Source organism: Callospermophilus lateralis, chromosome 2 (genome assembly GCF_048772815.1).
Source record: "Callospermophilus lateralis isolate mCalLat2 chromosome 2, mCalLat2.hap1, whole genome shotgun sequence".
Classification (NCBI taxonomy): domain Eukaryota; kingdom Metazoa; phylum Chordata; class Mammalia; order Rodentia; family Sciuridae; genus Callospermophilus; species Callospermophilus lateralis.
The window spans coordinates 198,798,233-198,824,405 of record NC_135306.1 but is presented as its reverse complement, the minus strand read 5'-3'; the positions used below and the strand labels follow the sequence as shown (position 1 = coordinate 198,824,405).

The window sequence follows — 26,173 nt, the reverse complement described above, 5'->3', positions numbered from 1 at the left end:
AGTAACACATACTGCTAATGAAGGATGTGGAAACAACTAGGTGAAAATACATTTTTTTTCTTTTGTTTACTTGAAAAACAAGTAAAACAAAGAAAAAGGTCACTAAGTAGCTGCCCTAAACAATTCCCACTCTTTAATTTGACAAAAGCTAATAAAAGTGGCAGGAGAGATGTTGGTAAGAGGAAAATACTCATGTGGAGTGTCCGCACTTCTCATCCAGATGTTGGCCAGTAAATACTCACTGTAATGGCTTCTCGCCAGTGTGAATCATCCTGTGCACTGCCAGATTGTGGGAACTCTTGAAGGCCCGAGCACAATACTCACAGATATAATCCCTTTGATCTAAGAGGCAAAAAAATGTGGTTAGCTTTCCATTTAGACACCCTATTAATATTTCCACTAGTTCAAAACAAATGAGCAGGTGATCAGGTACGTCAATTTAGAGTAAAACTGATACTATTTTCAATGTTAAACACTTTGAGTAAATAAACATTTAAAAATATGCTATTTGGATATTTTAGTCCATATATTCAGTAGTTTAAGAATAAAAAATAAAAAATCACAGATAGAAATGAGAGCTGAAATCCTAATCTCAACTTTAAATGCCACTCCCCCCATAAAAAAATAAAACTGATCCATATCTAAAATAGTAATTATGTCTGTTTCAGGTTAAAAAAATGTTACCACAATTTAAATTTCTCTCAAACATATGCAAAAAAGTACTCGTATTTCTAGACCTTATTCTCCCCTACACCTTTTGCAGCATTTAACTACCTCTGTTACTGTATAACTCCCCCCCAACATTTTTGATAAATTTGGTAATGTGGTATGAAACTGATGGGACAAAAGAACACTGCACTTATTTCTCTACTACTTGATTAGGCAGCCAATGGACAAACAGGTGCTAAATATATATTTGCTGAATTAATGTTCATTATATTTTCTGCTCCATTTAAAATTACTGGATACAGTCACAGTGAAAATATGAACATAAGTTAAATGGTGAACTATAGACAATTAAATCCAATACTACTTCCCAAATAGTTTAAAACCTTCTTTTCTCAGGTTTAAACATGCATAGGGAACACCTAGGAATCTTATTAAACACACATACAAGCTGATTCACCATGTCTGAGGCAAGACCTCAGATTCTGTACGGCTAACAAAAACCCAAGTATAAACCAATGTTGGTTGGTTTGTGTTCCACCACTGTATAGTAGGGTCTAAAAATGCAGAGTTCTAAAACAGTGACAGGGCTGGGGTGTAGAACAGTGGCAGAGTGCTTTCGCAGCATGTGCAAGGGCCTGGGTTAATCCCCAGCACTGAGAGGAAGAAAAATGAAAAACAAAACCAAAAAACCCCAAACCCTAACATAATGACAACTCTTAGCCTCAATAAAGTCTTGTCCAATTGTTCTGCTCCATAACAGCATGGCAAATCTGGGTAGGAAATCCATTTTTAAAATAATTTATACTTGAAAAGGGAGTTCATATATACTAATTTGGAAAGGGAAGAGTGACACATTAAAATTGTATTAATTAAATATAAACATTTGGAACAGAATGAACTAGTAACAGCTTTTCTTTTCATAGTACACTTATGATAGCTGAAATATTCTAAACTGGCTGTCAGAAATGTTTTTTCTATTGGATATAACTATTAACAGGGACAGCAGGAGCAGAAAAATCATATTTAAGATACAAAGTAAGGATACTACTTTCTTTCAAGAAACACGGTATGAAGCAAAGATAGTAGATTTTAGAGTGATCAAGACCCAAATGAAATTCCAGTGTTTTAAAAAAAGTCTATCATGTGCCAGGCTCTGTGCAGTGACCTGAACTTTATATGTGATCTCATTTCATCCTGACAGTAGTTATGTGATACTGGTATCTTAATTTATAGTTAGGGAAACTGAGGAGTGGTAATATGTCTAAGTCATGCATATAGAAAAAATTTTTTAAAAGTATGCTAGTAAGGTATAATCTTGGGGAGGACTTATTTCTACAAAAATTCCTAGCCTTATCCTCCCAAAACAAAAAGGTTAGCATGTAATAAAGTATCTGAGAATTACCACATTAGTATTATATGCCACCAATATCTGACTCAAATTGCATTATAAGCTTCACTTCATTGAGATTGTCAATGGCTATACATGAATGGAATGAATCTATTCTATAATATATATTGCACTCAGCTTCTGTTTTTGAGTTGACAATTCTGACAAGAGTTTGCATGCAAATCCCAAAATCTAGCTTTTTTGATTTCAATAAGTCCCAGAAGATATTTATGATTAACCATAATTATAAGCCATCCTCTTTTACTGTTTAGGCTTTCTCTTTAATATTCCCCACTTTTAACCCTGTAAACAGTTACTACAAATATTTGAAAAAAATTTAAAAAATCCCATTTCTACTAAAAAAGGATCATTATCTTAGTTGTTAAGTTCTCAAAGACGTCAACAGACAAAAGTTCAAAAGCCCTAGTTCGATCACACTTTGTAAAATTTGTTTTATTATCAAACCTTTCTTCCATGCTTGACTGCAGATTCTTTTAAGAAAAATTTTATCACTATCCATTTGCCCACCTAAAGTTGAGTTCACCTGGCTACTTGATAAAATCTTGTTTTAAAAATTACCAGTATGATGTTTGGCATGTCGCAGAAGTTGTTTCTGGAGCCTAAAGAGTCGTCCACAGGAGGGATGGGGACATACATATTTCTTCTTCAGCAAATGCTGGTATTTAATGTGATGCTAAAACATTAAAAGGTAAGTTAAAAGGAATAGAAAAAAAAATTTAAGGTTTCTTAATTGCTCTTTTCTCAACTAGGTTGAAAGTGCTGAAGGTAAACCAAATATTTTGTATATGGATAGGGAAGAAGTATAGGAAAATGGTTAAAAACATACGCTATGAATTATATAGACCTGGGTTCCAATCTGGACCTGTCATTCACAAGCAGAGTAATCTTAGGAGATGTACTCACATATTTAAATTCCAGCTCTCATTTGTACAATGGAGACAATAATTATAATTTTGTTGTGAGACTAATGGGATCACATATTTTACAGAGTTTAATGCAGCAAACATACCTTCCAATAATAGCTATCATTATTACAGAACCACAATCCAAAATAGGCCCAGTCTTATGCCACACTTGCTGCTAAACATCGAATATGTATCTAAGCAGTATTTCACTTTCATATTTTCTCTAGACCTAAATATGAGCTGTCCTACTACTCAATTTTTAAACAACTATTCATTGAAGAAAAACAAAAACAAAACTAAAATTGTTTTATTCATTTTGCATAGTCTCTAAGAAATCACTGGTTTGACATGCTTTTTTTTGATACACATTAAAATAAAATCTGTTATTGTGAGTCTTGGTGTGCTGTTACAATCAACTTTTCTATCACAAGTTTGGGAAATCCTGTAATATTTGATAATTCCAAGAAAATCCTTCTATTTGGGCCCAGGTACTATGTTGTCTTAAAAAAGAAAAAAAAAAAAAAAAAAAAAAAAACCAACAACAAAAAACCCCCACACACAATGGGTTGAAGGTTATTGCATTTGCCTTATGCATTCTAATTCTGAGGACCCATATTTACCCTATTTTTCTCTTGTCTATATTCCCTCTGCATCTACTCCCTCTATTCCCACTGTCTTCACTTCTCATTTGGACTTAAATCCCTGCTTTGAATTAAAGTGAAGACTTTTTAAGGTTTTGAGAGGGGTCTCTCCAATGAAATGATTAGCTGCTTGAGGCCAGCTGATATGTTGGGAACATAATCCTCAATATTAGGAGACAGGGTCCAAAGGGAAGTGTTCAAATGCTCTGCCCTCATAAATGGATTGAAGCTGTTAATGTGAAAAAAAGGACTGTTTGCCCTTCTACCTTTTGCTATGGAATGACACAGAACCAAGGCCATACTCAGCCTTTGTAACTAGGAGCCAATAGTTTCTGTTCATTATAAATTACCCAGTCTCAGGTTATTTTGTTTTGAGTAGTACTATGAACTAAGAACGATTAAATAATTTTATTACTTAAGGCTGTCTTATGTAACAACTTCACTGACCTGCAAATAGCGAGGGTGAGCAAGAACAGTTCCACATCCTTCCATCTCACAACGGACATATTGAATTGGAGGTTTTTTCCTATTATCACAGAACAGGAGAAAGATCAAGAACAGAAAAGTATCATCATGTACTATTAAAAATAACTATCTTACAGTACGAAGGATTATAACCTCTTTATTAGTATACAACTTGCAAAGAATTCGTGTTTTAAGTAACCCAAAATTGCCAAATGTTTCATAGTTTAAAATCAGCACAAATAAACTAGCAACCCCTCAAGAAGTAAAGGAAGTACTAAGAATTTCAGAAACTTCAACATTCTGCAATGAAAATAAAACAATTATCTATATCATGGATGTTAATCAAACTACTTCAGCGAAAATATTAAGTCATCCCTGCAGGATTATTATGAGAGCTAAATAATTATTAGTAAAGTGCCTAGCACCAGAAACAAGGTACATGGAACAGGAGTAGAAATTCCTTACCTCCTTTTGGGTAAACGTGGACTTTTGTCATCTTTTCGCCTTCTTCCTCTCCTATAATTAAAGAAAGAGTAACTGACCACATATTCTAAACTGAAATTTATAGTGGTGAAGGATGGCCGAAGGCATATACCTGAGCCTATGACATGAGGACAAAGAGCAGGTTGCCAACACAAAGGATAAGACAGAATACATAAGATCAAAGATGTATCGGGAAAATTAGCAACATTTTACTCTGAAGTGATTTCATTTTCAAAATTATTTTGTATCACAGATTAGACACACACCTTCCATAAATTATGCATTACTACAGAATCACATCATGATCCATTAGAACGAAAATTCATCACTTATATTAATCAAATTTAAAAAACAGATTTAAAAAGTTTATTATCTTAAAATCCTACAAATGGAAACTAAATTTTCCTTGCAATATAACAAAAAATGAAATGTGGTTGCTAATACAGAAAATTTTTATAGCATCAAGGTTATTACATTTGGCTTATTTGCTCTACTTTGAAGGACCCATATTTGCCCTATTTTTCCCGTAGTTTCTACTCCCTCTGCATACACAAAGCCAGTGTCTCACCTTCTTATTTAGACTTAAATTATTGCTTTGAATTAAAGTGAAGATTTTTCAAGCTTTTGTGAAAGGTCTCTCCAATGAAACTTCTCCAATGAAACTATCAGCTACTTGAGGCCAGATATTTTTAAATTAAAAAAAAATGAATATTTTGAAGTATGTACATGCTTTATTCCACCAGTGGCTTCAAAATTTGTTAGACTTCCATTTTTAATAAAATTTGCCAACTCACTTCCTAGGAGGTTCTTCATCTTCCCTAATTTCATTCTCTTCTTCTTTCACCTCCACTTCTACTTCCACTTTAATTTCTTTCTTTTCTTTCTCTTCTTTCACCTTCCCTGATTTTCTCCGTGGCTTTGGGGTTTCCCTGAAAACACAAATGCAATTCAAAATTGGCATTCTGCAAAGAACCTTTTCAAAGGTTAAGGCACAGAATCATTGTTAAGATCCTCAGCTCACAAACTGCGATTTCCTATGAAATTCAAAGGTTCCTCAAATGCACAGTAATGATGTATATGCTTGAAGTTCATGGGGGAAAATCCCTAGGCTAAAGAAACCTAAAAAAATCAATTTTCCTTTTAGTTGTATAGACAGGTAAGCCCCACATCCCCAAATTCTAAGTATCCATGCAAATCATCACATCTTGGTAAGATAAAACATACACAACTAATAATTTGGATAAGATCAAATTAAAATTCTGTAAATGCAAATCAGAACTGTAGGAGTGAAAAAATGTCAGATTTACAAAACAAGTGAATATTAATTACTCAGTTAAAATTATTTTTATACCTATTTAGTTAGGCAACAAAACAAAATAAAAACATACAACAGTATTTTCTCATTCATTCATTTGAACCCAGGGCCTCGCACTTGCTAGGCAATCACTCTACCACTGAGCTATAACCCCCTGGCCCTCCCCATTTTTCACTGACATTTCTAGAATAAAATAAAATCTGAGACGTGCCTTTCTAAGTGAGGTCTGTAGGTCTCATCTCTTGGATCATCTTTAAATGGTATTTCTTCTTCACTGATTAGCATTTCTTCTTCCTCCTCCTCTTCCTCATCACTACTAAAAATAAGCAAACAGAAATGAGAAATTCTGGTTATAATGATCATGACTAACTATTCTGTATTTGGAAATTTATTTTAGAGGTAAATAAAAATTCACATTAAGTTATCTAAAACTTTTTTTCCTTTACAAGTTAGTTGGACTGTAATCTACTACTGTTCCCTAATAATAAGGCAAACCATACAAATCCTAGATACACTATCACTTTATTAAACAAAGATAAAGTGACAATTGTTTGATGGCACTAAGAACTTAAAAAAAAAAAACAAAACTGACTTTATATTTTTAAAACAGTGGTCAAAACACCCACATTTCACATTAGTGCCTAAAATGGAATAAGCCTAACCATAGAAGACACTTAAGACACAGATTCTGAACCGCACAACGAAAAATTACATGGTTTAAGCTCAAATTAAGATCAACATTAAATCTAAACATGATATCAAAACAAGTTAATTTATCTTAGAGCTCAAAGTAAAAAACAACTTCCAAAACATTAAATTAACTGTGTTCTATGTACCCACATGTTTAAATAAGAAATATAAAAACATTTTTTTTTTACCTAATGCCACCAGGAGACTGATGTTCTTCTGCAACTTCTAGAAAAATAAAAGTAAAATTACAATCTGTATATTAATATTTCTCTATGCAGACAAAAGATTTAAGTCAAATAACTGTATGAGGTAATTATAGAAAACTAATTATCTAAAAGAAATTCTCCTTAAACCTGTCCTTAAAAGTTTTAATTTTTAGATAAATGTTCAACATTACATTTAAGATTTTAAAAAATTGGGGTATTAAGTATCCATATTCTATTAATGTACCATAATCAAGCTGATCTGTAATTGGTTCTGACTTGCAGATGAGCTGCAATGACCCAGTCTTGGAGCGAGAACTTCGAGTGTTTTCTGTATCTCGAAGGCGAGAGATAGATGTCCTGCTACTACTGCGCCAGCCCCGGCTAGGTCTAGATGCAGCAACGGAAACTTCCTGAGGGAGAGCAGACTCGTCTTCTTCCTCTTTCTCTTCCTTAGGATCTAGAACCAAAGGTGAGCCATTCTTTTTCAGTTTATGGTTAACCAATAACCATCTCTATATATCTACTAATTATAAACAGAACTATAATCAGGAGAAATTACATGTTTTCTAAAGGAAAAAACCAAAACACCCAGGTTATTACTGAAATATTAGAAACAAGATGAGGATACTAGATAAAACTTATCCTTGACATCATTAACATGTTGCAAAGCAGTAATTTTATATGCTATGAAGTATGTAAAATACTCTGAAGTAATTTGATTCATGGAGTTCTAGCCATTAGCTCTAAATTAAGAGAGATTAAATTAAGAGGCAACCAAAAGAAAGAACCACAGTTCTAGATGTTTTAACAACCAATGTTGCAAGGAATTTCTTAAAAACAATGCCTTGCCTTTCCTTGACTCTAATCAAGAGTTTTACTTAGAACTGCACTATGAATTCGAATTGATCCATAGAGCAATCCCATAGCAAAGTCCAGCTCCAGTGTTGTTTTGTTTCAGATGTCCTGTGAGATACTGCACACAGATACACACACAATCTGTTGTTAGTCTACATTTCATCACATTTTAAGGGTAAATGAAGTGATACTCTCCTGAACAACAAGTAATAAAAAGTCAACATTAGAAATTGACTTTCATATTTGGGAGTGCCTAGACCTAGATAAAGGCAGTACATATTGAGGTCACAGGATGATACATTTCAGCTAGAAGCAAAATCTAACAGCCCAATAGAGAAATGGCACCTCGGTATAAAAATATGGCTGTCAAATAAATGAGAGACAAAAAAAGCTCTATCTACTCACAACAAGCAAGAAACAAAACGATAAGGCAATACCCAATTTTTTGCTTCTTTTCAACCATCATGTTCATAATGATCAAAATACTTAACACAATATACTGGTAAAATTGTGAAAACACTATAATACAAAGATGTTAGTGTGAGTAATAGCAAAGCAAACTCTATTTTATTTTAAGGTCTAACAATAATAACCGTCTGTGCATAAGTACTTTGTACTCTGACCCACTGAGGCAACAGCCTGCCTTCTGATCCTAGGAAGTCTCCTACAGCTTGGCCTCTGAATTTATGGTTCTACTGTCACAATCACTGTTCTTTCATTTCACCCTATTTTTGTTCTTTTCTGCTAGAACAAAATTCTCAAAAATTCTTTTCAGTCTCTCCTGTGTTAACTCATGGGGTCCCAGTCATCAAACCAGAGGGTTCTCCACGGATCTTTCCTTGATTACTGCATCTTATACTGGGAACTGTGGAGATGGCAGGTTGGGTCCATAAGTTATCTATATGGATAGACTAAAACCATTCCAAAGTATTGAGTGGTTATTTGTTTTGTTTTTGTGTTGGTTCCCTTTTTGCTAAGCAATTCATTCCTCTATTTCTCTTTTCATATCTTAGTATAAGCAGCAAGGAGAATTCAGGTTGTATCTACATTTAGCTTGGAAATCTCAGGTAAACATCCAAGTTCATTCCTTACAAGCTCTACTTACACCCAATGATAGAGCACAATTCAGCCCTGAAGTTCTCTGCAACTTTATAACAAAGATTGCCTCTTCGCCACTGTCCAACATGTTTTGTTCATCATTTCCTTCCAAGGCTTTTGCAGATTGCCTCTAATACTATTCCTGTCAACTATTACTTCAAGGCAACTGAACACTTCAGAATACTATCAGCCACTAAACATTACCTAATCCCCAAACTTCATTCACATTTTTGGGTATTTTGTTATATCATGTTTGCAGTATGTTAATTTTCCTAGTGCTGCCATAAAAAATTACCACAAAGACCTATTTATCTGAAAAGATCCCATTTTCAAATGAGGACCTGACATTGACAGTTGCCTGAGTTAGGACTGTAGGGGGAGGTAATTCAATTAATAATACTAATATCAGACAAAATATACTTTAATTTAAAAACTATTACATGATACAAATATACTATATATTGACAATTGTTTTAATCATTTAGAAGATAAAAAAACAACTGAAGGGAAAAACATGACACAGACAGTTCTCAAATTAAGATGGTACAACTTCCAATTCTTTGACTTTATTATAGTACAAAAGTGATAAGACATTCAGTTTTAAATTTTGATCTTTCCAGGGCTAACAGTAACAGTAAGCCAAAGCACCTGGTCAGCTTTGAGAGGGCAAAGTATACTCTATAGAGGATACTGGGTTGCTAGCCTATGATGTTTGGTATGTTTAATCCACAGAAACAGAAAAGGGGAAATGACTGCTTTTAAAAGGGTATCAGTCTTATTTGGTCTTAATGAAAATGCTCTGAACGGGACAGATGGTTGTACAATACTACAAATGTGTTAAATGTCACTAAATTGCATGCTTTAAAATGATTAATTTTTAAGTCTTTGTTAAGTGATTTCCATCTCAATACGTATACATACAGAGTCAGATCTGACAATCAATATATATATATATATATATATATATATATATATACACACAATTATATATATATATATAAACAATTATGGCCAAATAGGAAAAGAGCCAAGAACAAATTTGTCTTGTTTAAAGATGATTTCTAGTAATTTCTCACAATAACAGTTAACCCTGAGGAGATACCATGATATATAAATAGCAAGAAGAGAAAAAAGCCACAGTAGTTGAGGTGAAGAAAGACATCAGGCCAGTCAATCTATGAGCAATATGTAGTAACACTGAATACAACTTATATTCTTAAAAAAGAAGACCAAGTAAGAGTAGGTAATATGATGAATTGAGACAATGAGAAACTGATACTACCAGAAGGATCATTTTTAAAAAATTCTTCAAGGTAGTAAAATATGATACAAGAGAGTCTCAGTTTTATAGCCAAAGACAACACTAAGCAACCTAATGCATCAAATTCCAAGTGATGATAGCTACCTGGTTTGTGATAAAATACCTCAAATTAGAAGGATCATCTTAATACAATCTGGACTTTTGACCCACAGGTTGCCATCTTTTGCTAACTGCAGCTTACAAAAGTTAAATAAAAGTAATATTTAATTGAATCAAACAGGGTGTGTTTGGTTGACTTACTGGGGAACAAACTAAAAGTTCTTCTCATCTCAATTGAGAGTATTCTGGGAAACTAGCAAACCTTAGGTACTTAGTAATGCCAGAAGTATTTTTTTTTCAATTTATCTAAATTTAGTTACCATAACTCTCAAATAATCAGTAATCTTTACAGATGAGGAGAGCAAGTAACTACAAGGAAATCACATATTAAATTAAAGGAGCTCACATATTAAATTTTGAAACTTGGACTTCAACCCAGGAATATCTATCTCAGTCCAAAGTCTATACCCTTCTGCTATGCCACACCTAATCATATAAAAGAAGAATGGAGAACATCAGTGCAAGAGCTCACTTTAGATTTGGCTCATTTCCATTCAGTCTTGGTTGGTACAAGTGCCAAGAGAGGAACCCATTTATAAAATATACTGACTTAAAAGACCCACACAAATTATTCCATCAGAATAAAATTTTAAATCTAAAACTGCAAGTAGTATTTTATTGTTTCAGAACCAGAGAAATTTATTATGTGTGATTACAAACAGGAAAAAAGTTTGCAGAGCTAACTTAAAGAAAATGATTTGTACACCCAAACTTGGTTGATTCATTTATAAATCAACAAATGTTTATAAACACACACACTCACACATACATATATATGTTAATATGCAAATCAGATTTTTCTTTTTCTAATTATCTCTCATTGTTTACTATTTAGAGCAGATATTAGTCCCTGGAGCACTGATAAAAAAGGAAGTAAAGGATAACAAATATTATTGAACTTTCACAAAATTTCTACAGATATTAAAAATTTAGGGTCCACCCTAAAATCACAAAGCAATACTACTAACTTTCAAAGTACACGCATTAGGTGAATTAGTTTAGGTCTGAGAAAGTGGAAAGATGCTTTTCTCTGAACCCACAGCTCTTAAAACCAGTGTTATTTAACTTAATGTTGTCTCTTTAGCTAACAATTAGGTCAACACTTAAGTTTAAAAAAAAAAGATGTTGGCGCCCTAAGAGAAAGAATAAAGAAGTACTTAGCTGGAAGATACAAGCAGAAAGGAAAAACAGTGCATATAATATACCGAACTGAGAAATCAAAGTTAAGACCTAAATGTTTGGAGAAGGGGAAACATGGCACAAACTGTCATCATTTATAACACTGTTCAGAAAGTCTAATTAAGAAGGTCCCTGAAGGGTTTTGCACTTTATCCTACAGCCATGAAAAGAGTTTAAGAAAGTAAGGAGGTGGCATGATTAGATTTGAATTTTTAATGTTTAGTCTGACTGAAGACCAGACAGACAGGAAGAGGACAGACGTCTTAAGATCAGTTAAAAGCCTACTGAAATAGAAAAGGTCACAAATAATAGCTTTAGAAAGTGTGGTAACATTGGTGATGGCAATAATTAGAGACATGAGAAATAGGTGATGCTAGACAGAGCTAGGAAATGAAAAGTGAGTTGAGGAGGATTGGGTAAGGGTACTGAAAGTTAACTGTACTCCTCACGCACTGGTTTTAAAAATCAAAACTGTAAACCAATACATAGTGAAAATACAGTACATAAGCAAATTCACTTAAAATGGATGGATCTAGCACTTCGACTAGTTGTTAATTAGTTAATAACAACTTAATAAGTCCTTAACATTACCATGTGATCATAACAACAGTAGTCAGTCTTACCACACACTAAATTCTCAAAACACCTCATGAGGTAGTTATTTTTTTCTCATTATAGAAAAGCAAAATGAAGCATGGAAAAGTTAAATTTTCCCAAGATCACAAATGTTCTTTCTAATGCCATGTTTACTAATCAACTTTCTAATCAGTTTCATGGCAAAGCATGGGACTTTCAGTGATATTAAAATTTGATGAGAAACTAAATATGAAGTTAGAGAATTTTAGTGATGAAATATAAGATTCAAGGGGACATAAGCAGAGGATGAATAGTCACTTTGCAGTGGTGCTTGCCCTTTCATAAAGAGTGGCATGTAATAAGGAAGCTAGTATAGCCTACTAAAAGATGAGGCCATTTGGCAGAGAACCCACAACTAGCAACAATTTCTATACATGTTAACAAGCCCATTCAGTTGCTGAACAAATGCCCAATTAGCCCAGAAAAGTAGCAGAAAACAGTCCAGCCATCCCAGAGTCACAAAGAAATAAACTGTTGTTTTATGACACTAAATTTATGATGTTTGTTTGGCAGCAAAAATGAAGACACACCAAATCTTCAAGTTTTCTTTTGTCTCAATGTCTTCACGCATAAAAGGAAAGTTTATAGAAAATGATCACTAAAATCATATCCAATTCAAACATTAATCCACTCCTCAAATTTCAAGATTTAAGACACAAACCAAATAACAACAAAAACAGATTTAATGAGAATGAGTATCATTCACATAGGTTTGATGGAATAAAATGATTATCAGAATTAATCAAGGTTTTAAAGGGTGTTTAGGGGGCTTCCAGTTAAACAGAACAAACTGAATACACACTTTTGTTTCTGCTTTCTCCTAAAACACTGCTAAAATGACAGAAAAGGAATTGTGACTAACAATTACAAAGTCAAAGGAACACAAGGAGACAATATCAGCTGTGTGATTTCAACAAATTTAGAACAAATCCAGGGTGAGTGCTTAGTGATTTTTAAGATCAAATAAATGCTGTGAAAAAGAAACAAGCAAATACATTTTAAATTACCCCAGAAAGGTTAAGGAATTGTTGAGTCATATTTAGATATCTACATATATAGATATCTATAATATATATATATGTGGGGAAGAATCAAAAGAGGCAGAACAGTTAGAAAAGTTTTTTAAAGTAAATTTAACATCCAGACTTCTTCATCCCATGCTGCCTTTTGAGTGGAGTTTTACCATTTAGGAGGGGTTAAAATAAACAGAGCTCTGACATTAACAGTTCCAGTTGAGGGCAGAAGTGAAATATAGTCAGAGAAAAAAGGTAGTTAAATGGAAGCAAAAGTTAGGATCATAGAGGATCTGTCTCATTCATTCCCCACCAATTCTATCTAGAAAAGAGATACAAGAATCTCTAAAGAAAATGAACTGCTCCATGGAAAAGCTATTCCCAAACTATCCCTGAAGAGAAAAGGGGGGGGTGGGGTGGGGGAGGAGTCTGACACATACATATAGCATTTCCAATTAGCATTTTAGCACTCTTCCAAACATCAAAAGAACATCAAGGAACACTAGTGTAGTACTACAAAATACATACCACACTGATCCTTATCCTTGTCTCCTTGAAAATAACTTCTAAACTCCTTGGAATGTCTGGAATTATACCTCTCTATATGCTAATAAACTGACAAGTACTTAGCCCTTAAGTAGATTCAGTATGAAACTGATCACAGGAAAGAATAGGATATGGTGAGTTTGGGCCTTTTCAGCCTCATTCCACCAACCTCCTAGGAGGGGGCAAGGGCTGAAGTTAAGTTGATCGTTAAAGGCCAATGGCTTAGCCAGTTGTGCCTACATAACAAAACTTCCATAAAACCCCCAAAGGGCTGAGTTCAAGGAGCTTACAGATAGCTAAACATGTGGAGGGTCTGGAGGGTATGCACCCAGAAGGTATAGATGCTCCTCATTCCTTTCAACATTCCTTGCCCTATGCATCTCTTCTTCTGCATCCTGTAATTTCCTTTATAATCAAAGGGAAGTGTTTCCCTGAGTTCTATGAGCCACTCTAGCAATCCAGCTAAATCCAAGGAGGGGGCTGTGGAAACTCCATTTCACAGTGGTCAGAAGCACAGGTAAAACAACCCGGGGCCTGAGAAACTAAACCTTTAACCTGTGGGATCTAATGCTATCTCCAGGTAGTTAATATTAGAATTAAATTGAGTGTCAGAACTGAATTCAATTTAACAGAATTCTACAGAACTGACTGCTTGGTTTGTGGTGAAACCATCACCACAGATCTAGTATCAGAAGTGATCGGTGCTGTAGCGTTAAGAAGAAAATCAGTTTCTTATCCCTGTTAACCTCAGAACCAGAAACTTGAGGAAACTCTCTAGTAAGAAAAACTAAACAGGGGCTGGGGATTAACTCAGTAGAGTGCTTTCCTAGCATATCCAAGACCCTGGGTTCAATTCCCAGCACCATATATACATATAAGACAGACTAAATGAATGGGGGAAAAAAAAACTTAGAAGAAATACAGAAAAAAAAATGTATAAATGCATCCTTCCTAGGACATCATTAGAAAATGTCTTACGATTATTTCATGTTGCTGTAACAGAATACCTCAGACTGGTAATTATTAAAGAACTTTATTTTTCACAGTTCTAGAGGCTAGGAAGTTCAATACGAGGATGTCAGACCTTGCAAGAGCCTTCTTCCTGCATAACATACTGCAAGGCATCACATGGTGAGAGCAAGAAGGGAGGCAAGGGAGAGCAAAGGAAGGCAAATTTGCTTTTATAACAAAGCCACTCCAGTGATAAAGGCTCTAATCCATTTAGAAGGGCACTGATCTCATAACCTAATCACGTCCTACCTGACTTTTTCCAATACCACCACACTGACAAAAATTTCAACATGAGTCTTGGAGGAGATATTCAAACCACAGCAGAAGAGCACACTACTTAAAAACAAACAAACAAAAAACCCTCTTGGAAATCTAAAAATATGTAAGAGCAAAAAATAAAACCTGGAAGATTTGAAATTAAGCTGGAAAAAAATCTCTTTTGAGAAAGCAGGACAAAAACAGAAAAGGTTAAGAAATACCAAACATATAATTAAGTAAAGGTAACAAATTAATCAAAAAGTGATGATAAAATTTGTCAAAAATTTAAGAATATGAATTTAATGGCTAAGTGTATCAATATGCTAGGCTGCAGGACCCAGCTGTTTGGTCAAACACAAGATAAATCAAAGGCCTTAAAAACAGAGACTGATATTTCATGAAGAAATTCAAGACTGCAACAGACTGTTTCCGCCCCTCTGGATTTTATTCTCAAAAGGCAATACCAACTATTACTTGAATTTCTCATCTGCTGGTTAGTCTGATTTTTAAAATTTTTGCTTTTAGTTGACAAAAATCATGTCTACTTATAGGTGAGGTGAACATTTATAATTTTGTGTTGCCTCAGCATCCACTTTGCAGATTTAGCTTTACCAGAGGCAGGGCTTTCATTCCTGACAGTTACCAGTTTTAAATCATACCCGAATGGCCTGAATAGTCAGAAATAAGAGCTCTCCTGCTTAGCAGTCCAGGCTCCCCACTTCAAGCATTTACCCATGAAATTAAAGTGACTCACACCCATTCCTCAATATCTACTGCTGATTGCTACGTTCTCTTCTTTCTCCCTCCCTGCCTGTGCTAAATTCTATATGTGTGCTCTCCAGGTGTGCCCCCCTCCTGACTTGGTCTTACCAAACTGTAGCCTTGAGTTGTATCCCTGAAGTCATGCCTGCCATCAGATCTGTGAAAGGACAAGGCCACCCTGCAAGAGATCTATGTCAATAGATCCTATGCTGGTGCTCTTCTGTCCTGGCCTTCAGTGGCTAGCTGATAAAGTGATGGAGAAACTTGGAAGAGTTTCATTCCAAACAGGTACAATGTGGTATCTGGATTGTGTATAAAGATTCAATCAAACTAATTAAAACATTTGTCATCTCAACTTGATAATTTTTAATATATATTTAATTTTCGTAATGATGAGAAAGGGGTCTAGTTTGATTCTTCTGCATGTGGCTGGGCAATTTTCCCAGCATAATCTATTGCAGAGTATGTCATTTCTCCAAGATGTGTTCTTAACAGCATTTCCCATTGTTACACTATTATCAATATCACTGTAAACTGTACTATTTTTTAATTCTGTAATTTCAATTTTCTAATTTTTCTTGCAGATAAACTAAAAAAAAATAGATTAAAAAAAATACATTTATCTTATATCTCGTGGGATGGCAAAAGCCTTGTAGCAATTGCCTGCAGCATTTTGGAATACTGTCCAAGACCACCTTGACATAAAAAGTCTAGACTGTAAGACCAATGAGGAGAGGAAACATGTAAATAAAAAATATTAAATGGTTGCTCTTTAAGTCACTAATTGTTTAGATGTTTTTAAAAATACAGCAATAGACAATACCAAAATTTACAAAAGATTACAGTAAATAAAATAACAGGGTTTAGAAACTGACAGAGCAGCAAAAATTACACACAAATCAACAAATAGGTTACAAGTTGGGAGTTTAGAATCAAAGAAGCTAGCCAGGCTTAATGAAATAGGGAGGCAGAAGACAGGCACAGTTTTGCTCTAAGACAATTAAATGCAGATGCTACAGGGGCCTTTGCCTGAATGTAGTGAGATTAATCTGGCTAGTTTTAATTCAGGAGTTTGATCCCTCTTGGATATAGAGGCATTAAATAAGTTGATTCCTTTTTGTGAGAATGTCTTGTCCATTCAGATAATCTTAGAATGAAGACAATGTTATGTCCTCGTGTGTAGGTGAGTTTTTCTTAGGGGTTTTGGATTCTTAAAGTCTGGGTATGAATTTACCCACCTAGGACATTAGTTTTCCCTTTCTTCTGTCAAAGCATGCTGCTATAACTCTCAAGAGGTGTTTACTAGAAAAGGCATCTTAGTATAATTATTATATATAGCAGAATAAAGATAAATGTGTCAGAAGTTGAATTGTAATGGGCAACTTGTTATTTTTATGAAAGACCCATTTATCTGACAAAATGTCCTATAAGTGAAATAAGATGATAAGTCTTTCTAAGCTTCTATCATAATCCGCATGTATTGTGTGTCTTTACTTCTAAGGATTTACAAGAGCGGAAGAAATATAGGAGATCTGGAAGTCTGAACTAGAAAATAGACTAAATGATCTGGGCCATTCCCTAACAAGGAACAAGATGTTTGAGTTCATTCTCATACTGAGAAATAATATGGCTCTTGCTTATGATAAAGGGCTTGTAAGGAAGGAAAAATAAAATGCCTATGTAGGGCTAGGGTTGTGGCTCAGTAGTAGAGTGCTTATAAGCATGTGTGAAGCCCTGGGTTTAATCCTCAGCACCACATAAAGATAAATAAAGGTATTGAATCCACTTACAAAAAAAAAAAAGAAAGAAAGAAAGAAAAAAGCCTACTTAATGTACTGTCCGAGCTGAGGCTTGAGTAGTATCAATACCAGAGTCAGAAACTTCAGTTTCTAAAATCTATCTAGACTACTCTGTATATGTCTATCATTAGCCCACTTTGCTTGTTTTCTATAATAAGAAACTCCATTTTGAATTATTAATACTGATGCATTAATATTACGCAGTATTAAGAGAAACCGGGAGAAGAGATTTTTTTTTTCCTTTTAAGCTCACTTTAGAATACAATTTAATATGTAAAAGAGAATGCGTCAACTAAAACTAATAGCACATTTAAGGGTTGGGATTGGGTTTATACATGCCCTTTCTCACCAAAGACTTTCCTTCCACAGTTCTTTTATGTTCAAAACTGACAGCATTTTATTATAGTTAGTAAAACAAGGTGATTAAGAATACTGAAAATTATTCAAGAATTATGAAGACCATGTCCTGAGAATATTGCACATCTTATTCTGTATAGAAACTCAAATGGTAAAAAATTGCCAAAGTGAGATTTCCTTGGAGTGAGATAAAAAAAACTAGAGTGCCTGTTCTATGAATTGAGGAATAATACAAATATTGTTTTAACAATACTGAAAATGAAATGCATCTTTAAAGGATAGAAGAAACAATATTATGTTGTGAAGTTGCATGTCTACAAAAGAAAACAATGTGATACAGGAGACGGATTTTAAAGGTCAAGAAATTAATAAAGTATATTCCAACACAGTAAAAATAAAAAACTATTGAAAGTAAAATTATGAAAAAAGTATTGAATACCAATTGATTCTAATTTTTTTTAAAAATCACGTAGCCAGGCATGCTGGTGAATCCCTATGATCCTAGCTATTTGGGAGGCTAAGGTGGGAGGATCCAAGTTCAAAGCTGGCTTTGGCAACTTAGGGAGACTGATCAAATAAAAAATGAAAAGGGATGAGGATGTAGCTCAGTGGTAAAGAGCCCCATGGTTCAAACCCCAGGAGGAGGAAGGGTGGCGGTGGTCATAGGGCCAGGGATTGGAGAGATCATAATCTATAAATTAGACTAAATTAATCTTTAACAAATATCTGAGGATATGATACAAGGCAGAGGGAATAAAAAGAAAAACAAGCTAATATTTTGGTAATAATTACACATATTTGCTGAATACAATAAACTAGGTGCCAAGGAGTTAAGAGTTAAACTGTCCTAAATAATCTAGTTTCCAGAAGTTCTGAATTCATCTAATGACTAATCTTTGTTAAAGGTCACCTAACAAGAGTAACCGAAAATAAAACTATTCTGAATAAAAGGTGAGTCCCAAAGTTTAATACAGTAAAATTTTCAAGCAACAATTATGCCAAAATGTCTTCCATAAACTGGTTTTATTAGATATTCTTTAGAGAGGGTTTCATAGTAAAATAAATTAGGTAATTGCTGTACATTTTGATGTTTATACTGCATAGTACTAAAAAAGAAAAAAAATTCCTAAGAAAACCTACAGTATATTCTATCTAATGTTAATAACGCAAAACACTGCCCACATTTACTTAACTCTGTAGATTTGACAATTATTCCAGGAAACACCTAAAACATCCATTAGTAAACATTAAAGCATCACAATGTCCAATTTTTATGTTGGATCTAAGCAATTTTAACTATTATTTACTAAGAACCCAAAAGACAGGAGAAAAAATTAGGTTTTATGTATAGTTTTTAAAAGAAATTAAAATTATGAGTAAAGCAGGGGTGTCAATAAGTTTAGATAAACATTTAGATAAACCACCCTTTTACTTTATTATTGTGAGTACAGTATTGGTTGCTTTGATTTAATTTCACTTACACTTTTTGAATAAATTTAATAACCATTACTTAGCAAAGTACCTTTCTATTTGTTTTATATACACCTATCAAGGTTAAATAAATGTAGTAGGAACAGAAATTCATGATAATGCTTCTTTATTATTTCTTCAGTCTGAAAAATGAATGTAGCACTTTGCAACTTAAAAATCATGGAAAGCTGCTTTCTTTGTACAATACTGTTTACTTGTTGAAACACGTCAAAGGTTCTTTTCAATTCAAGGAAAGCATATCTTTCTGGTTGTTTGGAGCAAATACGAGTAAAAACAATCATAAAAATATCATAATATTAATAAAAGAGAGTCATGACTTCTAAAAAATAACAAAACGTTTTCAAAAAGTTTCTTTAAAATACAGATGAATAAAAATTCAGCAGACTGAATATGAAGACTCTGCCAGGGTCTACAGGTAACTTTTTGACATACAAGAACTAGAATTGAGGTGAACTGTAAATATCAAATAGTACAGGAAAAAGTTAATACTAGAATCTTCCTGACTTTTTCATTAATCTCTCCTATAATGTTAGATACAGGTCTTAGGGTTGAGCAGCTACTCTTTAACAGGTGAATTAAAGAAGACACGGAGATGGGAGTTTGAGAATACACAGACTCAGATCATTTAACTAGTAGATTAAAGTGAGATGAGATTTTGAAACTGAATTACCCAGAATAAAGTTTTAATCTTTCCACAGCTGCAAAACTAAATAGCATGCCAACTTCTGGTTTAATATTATCTACACAAAGATCATTTACCCACCAAAAAGGGTTCAAAATTTCTATATAAATTGTCCTCAAGTCAACCCAAAGTAATTTCTTTAGACACATAAAGTAACTATAGCTCTGATGAAGGCAGGTTGTTTTTTAAAATAAAAACTGCTCTGGTACTTGATTATGGTCTGTCTCCTCATATATATTTTTTTACATCATAAAAATCTATAAATTGATCTCTGAACATAAGACCTTCCGTTCTAGGCAGATATAACTACTGTTTTCACTTAACTCAGCAGACAAAATAATCATGCAAAGCTTTCTACACAAAACTTTGCCTAGTATGTAATATTTCTTGCCTGAAAACACACACACACACACACGCACGCACGCACGCACGCACGGAAATAAATAAATAAATAAGCAGGCTGTAAGTGGACCTTAAAAAACTAACTGGTAGCTAGGTATCGTGACACATACCTATAATCCCAGGTACTCAGGAGATTATTCTTCTACTTTCTACCAGGAGCATCCCAAATTTGAAATCAGACTTAGCAACTTAGCAAGACTGTCTCAAAATAAAAAATAAAATGTGCTGGGTGTGTAGCTCAGTGTAAAAGTGTCTCTGGGTTTAATCCCCAATATAGAAAAACAAAAACAAAACCACTGGTCAACTCTCAACTATTAAGTAGACCCCAGGTATTGGAAACTGGCTGTTAGTACCGAGTCAAAAGCATATACAATAATTAAAATACAAATTAGAATATATTGTTCCAGTTTTAAGGAGGATCCCACATATTTGAGTTTAACATTAAACAACATAACCAACAACTAGAAAAGAAAAATGTAATCAATGGGCTACTGGCTCAATCAAGTAGCAGTAATTATAATAATTCAATCTACAAAGCCAGAATGAAATCTCTTAAATAAAAGTATTTAGAAAGAAAAAAGTGAACATTAGCTTTCCTTCATAAATCAGACAAACAGAAAACTAGATTCAATAAACATTTAATTGGCTAAAACATTACATAGAAATGACCTAATAACTTCATTTAATTATTCACCAGGCTGAAATCTCAGAACATTTTTTTCTGTATTCTTCAAACTGTAATCAAAATTTTAGTCTCTACCAGTATAGACACTGCCTACACTTTATTCTATATAGTATGTATTACTTCTTTCTTCATTACTTCATTAAAAAAAGGCTAAATAGCTTTAAAAATTATAATAAACTGTCATCAAATCATGGTTCCTGGGCTGGGGCTGTAGCTCAGTGGCAGAGCGCTTGCCTAGCATGTGTGAGGCACTGGGTTTTATCCTTAGCACTGCATAAAAAACTAAACAAATAAAAGCATGCTGTGCACCTACAACTAAAAAAAAAAAAAAATTGTGGTTCTTCATTGTTGAGTTTCTAAATACTGTCGAGATAGTTTACTATCTAAATCTGATTAATGACATCTGAATAGGCTCTATCAACTTCACTAATGTTTTATTGAACAAAAATTCCTTTTATATGGGAATTTTTTTAAATTAGGCTGGAGCTTATTCTACTTTCTACCAGATTATAACACAGTGTCATTCATACATATACAAGAGAGGTAAAAATGACCAAGTCTTACCTTTATCAGTTGTTATTTTTTCTACGCATCTGAAAGAAATAAGAATCAAACATTAAATGAGCAATCTTGCACATTTCCTGAAAACATACATATTTGTCTCTTTTAGGTTCATCTCCAGAGAGATACAGAAAGCATCTAAAGCAGTTTTGGACAAGAGTAAAATATGACTAACTTTCAACAGTGATGGAAATATTCTGCATCTGCACTGTACAATACGTCAGTTGTGTAGGCCTACTGAACACTTAAACATTGTGACTAAGGAACTGAATTTTTAATTTTAATTAATGTAAACAGTTTGAAGTGGCTATAATACCTGACAGAACAGAACTAAAGTATTACTCAAAACATATTTTAGTTCTAATTATAAACATTAATACAAGGAAAATATTTCTAATTTTGTTCTATTAAGTGTTATAGAAAACAATGAATGTCCTTATTTTATGTCGTAGTCTGGCTGTAGCAAAATAACGGGGGGGGGGAGGGGGGGGGGTGGCGAGGAACTTGTGTAGATTGATACAGCAGGAGTGGGAGCCGTTTATTGTAGGACAGGAGTGGTTTTTATACATTCCATACAGCTTATCTTAATAACATAAACTAGATACATCAGTCAACCAATAAGGAATCTCCACACTTAATGGCTCACTTTTGTTACTTCACAAACCACTCCCTCTGGCATTTTGCCAGGCGCCATCCAGACTTGCGCCATCCTGACTTGTTTACAGACTCTAGCAATTTTATACAAATACTTGAAATGACTTAACATTTGGGGAGAGGATCTAAAATACTTTTGCAGGTGGGGTGGGGGTCGGTATAGCAAGCATTGCAAAAATCTCAATAACTTCTGGATCTAAGTGCTAAATCAATATTTGGCATTCCGTTTTTCTCTACTTTGTGTAGATCTGATAATTTTTATAATAAAAAGGTTGGGAACTTTAAAAGACCCTAAAATTACTGTTAAATCAAAATCTAATGTCAAAAGCAATAGAAGAAGCTTACAAATATAATTTGCACTTTTCAAATTAGATGCAATAGTATGAAGTGTCATAAGCCTACACATAAAAAACATGTTTTTTAACTTGGGAAAATTTCTATGACTCATGGATATATAACATGGTGAACTCCTCCATACACATTACCCAAATTCAAAAGAGGCTTTGGATCTTCACCATAAAGGTGCCATAGAGCATCTCTGAACAATACAAAGGTTTTTCATTTTTCTTTTTTTCCAAGTAAACCTAATACAATTGAAGATCCTTTTATTTTACAGATAACACAGAAGCCACAAAATAATACATATGACTGTCCTCTTTAGAAAGAACAGTTACCACGTTTTGTTCCATATATTTTTGAAAGACTTTCTTTTATAAAACTTTCTTTTATATTATAAATGTGCAATTAATATAAGATAGCCATCAATCTTCTTATCTTTAAATGAAAATAACAATAGAAGCTAAATTTCTGAAAATTTTTTGAAATGGTTCAATGTTTTTACCACCATACTGATTGCTCTAAGATCCTGGATCACTCAAGATTCCAGTCTTGTACAATTGAACCCTTCTGGAAATAATGGGCTCTAAGCTTTTTCAAGTCAGGATATTATTGCCTCTTCTCATATTCATAGCCCTCAAAAGAGAAATAGCAAAAACGTAAGGAAAAAATGCCACCTAAAAATTTATTACTTTCATCAATTCCTCCCCTAAAAGGACTACAAATTAGAATTCTTTTTATGGTATCGGGGACTGAACTCAGGGGCACCCAACCATTGAGCCACATCCCCAGCCCTATTTTGTATTTTTATTTAGAGACAGGGTCTCACTGAGTTTCTTAGTACACTGCTTTACTGAGGCTGGCTTTGAAGAGATCCTCCTGCCTCAGCCTTCCAAGCCCTTGGGATTATAGGCGTGTGCAAGCATAGCCAGCAGCAAAATAGAATTCTATATACCACAAATTAAAAGCAATGCTTTTCCTTCAGCTGCAACTTTTTATCTGAACCTGAAAGATGACCATTAAAAATACTCCAGTTTTAGCTGAACTTATAAAGGTTTAAAATATATGTTAATAAAATGTTAACATATTCCTTATACAATTATTTAAAAGATTAAATGAGAATATATAAACTGAGAATCTTTTTTAAAATATATATATTTTTTAGTTGTAGTTGGGCACAATACCTTTATTTTATTTATTTCATTTTATGTGGTGCTGAGGATCAAACCTAGTGCCTTGAATATGCTAGGTGAGCGCTCTACCGCTGAGCCTCAGGCCCAGCCCAAAAATCGTATGTATATAATTTTACTGGCTAAAATACAGCAAATAATGAGTCTAACTATTAAGTAATAAGAATGCATAAACTTTGCTAAAATTCGGTATATCTTTCCTTACAATTAGCTGTTTAGACTTTATAATGACTATCATTTAAATTTCCTGCCTTTCTCTTGAATAAATTCACCAAAAATTTCTTTATTCCCCTTCATTTATAAACATTTCCTACTCTCCCTGTTAACTCCTAAACATTTCAATGTGAATAAATAAAACATGCTACTTGGTAAAAACAAAAATTAAGCCAGGAGTGGTTGTGCATGCCTGTAACACCAGAGGCTCAGTAGGCTGAGGCAGGAGGATTCCAAGTTCAAGGTCAGCTTCAAAAACTTAGTGAGTCCCTAAGCTAGTCAGCAAAATCCTGTCTCCAGATAAAAAATTAAAAAGGCTGAGGATATATGTATATTAAAGTTTATGAAACTATAACCTAATTACCACCCAACCATAAAGCTCATTTTATAAGTTCATAAAATATTAATTACAGATGAAGCAGATCTGAAGACCCTGAGTGACTTGCCCAGGGCCACTTAGCACTATAAAGCTGGGACCTGAACGTTTCTGATTTAAACCCAATGCTTTTTTTTTTTTTTTTTTTTTTAAACTACTAAATAATTTACCTATGATAGGAACAGAAGTTTGGTTAATTCAAATTTACTGAGCTTTTAAACTATGGTACACTTTGCTTCACTTTATTAGAGAAAAATAAATGTGGGTTAAAACAGTTGCTTAGGATTTTGCAGGTTAAAAAGCTAGGATATGGAAAAAGAACTTGAATGGAATAAGCAATTAATAGGGATTAAATTTTTAACCTCTCCTTTAAAAACTATCATAATGTTATTTGGAAAACAGATGAATCAGGTTATAATTAAGTAAGCAGAAATTCAATACTCAAAAGGACTAAGAAAAAAATTAGCTTAAAAATGTGCTTTGTGAATGAAATTCTAGAAACCATGCACACATGTTTAACAAATCTTCACTGATCAAGGCATCTTTCCCTTTCATTGCAAGTTCCTTGAAGACAAAGGTTGTGTGTAATCGCCGTTTTTGCTATCAGCTCAGAACAGTATCAGGCCCAGTTACTGCTCGAAGGAGGGGTGACAAGCTGAATTTCTTTGGGACTCCTTTGATTCCCAGACACCAAGGAATAAATAGAAAAGGTATAAATGCTATCATTAAAGCTTTTTATTTTAACAATCTAATAAAATTGTATAATTTTAAGTACACAGTCAAAAGATAATTCTGATGCTATAATAGAATACCATTACTTTTACTATCTTTTATAATATTAGATGAGAGGGAGGAACACTTAAATTCTCTTCATCTAAATTCAATTGCTTTAACATTTATACTGTGGAAATAAAAGGATTCATTAGTACTTTTTGCCAAGTTGGGGAAAATAAAAATCATAACAGCCCATATAACTACTAATGTAAGTAAAATTGTTTATAAGATAAAGGTGTATTAACACCAATGTGTTAACATGTTAGGTGAAAATGAAGCAAATTTTGAAAGTATTTCAAGTATTAACTTCTTTCATGTATAATACATTTTGTAGAACTGACATGAAGAACACCATTATGAACCACTCATTACGAACCACTCATACCTATACCATATCACCAGTACTCAATACATCGTTTTATTTAGTACTTACTATATGCCAGGAAACATATGAAGGTCTTCATATGATATATCTAATTCCTACAAAATCACATCATAGGAGTATCCCCCATACCATATTTCACCACATAATCGTCACCTTGATTTTTTAGCACAAAAATTGGTTTATAACTTTCATCATGCAATCATTACACGGTATAATTCTGTTGCTCACACTGCTAAAAATGTAAATAGAACAATGTATTCACTAGTGGTATAAGGATGTCTTCTTATGCACTGCAAGTTGTAAGCCTAGAATTCTCAGTACACGTAAATTGTCAGTGTATTTCATTTTTTTTAAAAAGTAGTCATGTGGTATTTTATTGAAATCGCTTTAAATATATAGAAAAATAAGGACAATCAACATCTTGCATGATGTCTTCTCCTTAAGGCATTTAATAGCAAGTCCCTAAACACTATGCTTATACATAAAATTATCCTTCAATGTCACTGAAACAAATGTGGTCTCATAGAAATGTTATCAGTGAGACACTATCTTATATAGTGGTAAAAGAGAAATGTGTTTTGTTAAGAATTGTAATGCAAGAAAAAAAATGATAAGAGAGCTCATGTATAATGGCATAATTTGGTGTGAACATACTTTATATACAGAGTTATGAAAAATTGTGCTGTGAATGGATAATTATGATTGTAA

General features: G+C 33.6%; 1 protein-coding gene across 4 annotated transcripts in view; it reads right to left on the bottom strand.

The window, feature by feature from the left end:
* Nucleotides 1–26,173, bottom strand: part of Zfp91 (ZFP91 zinc finger protein, atypical E3 ubiquitin ligase) — a 31,602-nt gene that overhangs the window by 3,085 nt on the left and 2,344 nt on the right. The window contains exons 2-10 of one of the 4 annotated variants that reach the window (XM_076847285.2): nucleotides 21,541–21,569; nucleotides 7,027–7,239; nucleotides 6,765–6,798; nucleotides 6,098–6,199; nucleotides 5,366–5,500; nucleotides 4,554–4,604; nucleotides 4,071–4,149; nucleotides 2,636–2,750; nucleotides 243–342 (exon numbers count right to left, since the gene is read on the bottom strand). In XM_076847285.2, coding sequence (XP_076703400.1) covers nucleotides 243–342; nucleotides 2,636–2,750; nucleotides 4,071–4,149; nucleotides 4,554–4,604; nucleotides 5,366–5,500; nucleotides 6,098–6,199; nucleotides 6,765–6,798; nucleotides 7,027–7,239; nucleotides 21,541–21,569 — 858 coding nt within the window. Of the gene's footprint in view, nucleotides 1–242; nucleotides 343–2,635; nucleotides 2,751–4,070; nucleotides 4,150–4,553; nucleotides 4,605–5,365; nucleotides 5,501–6,097; nucleotides 6,203–6,764; nucleotides 6,802–7,026; nucleotides 7,240–21,540; nucleotides 21,570–26,173 lie in introns of all 4 variants that reach the window. The other 3 variants (XM_076847282.2, XM_076847284.2, XM_076847283.2) reach the window with 3 other exon arrangements.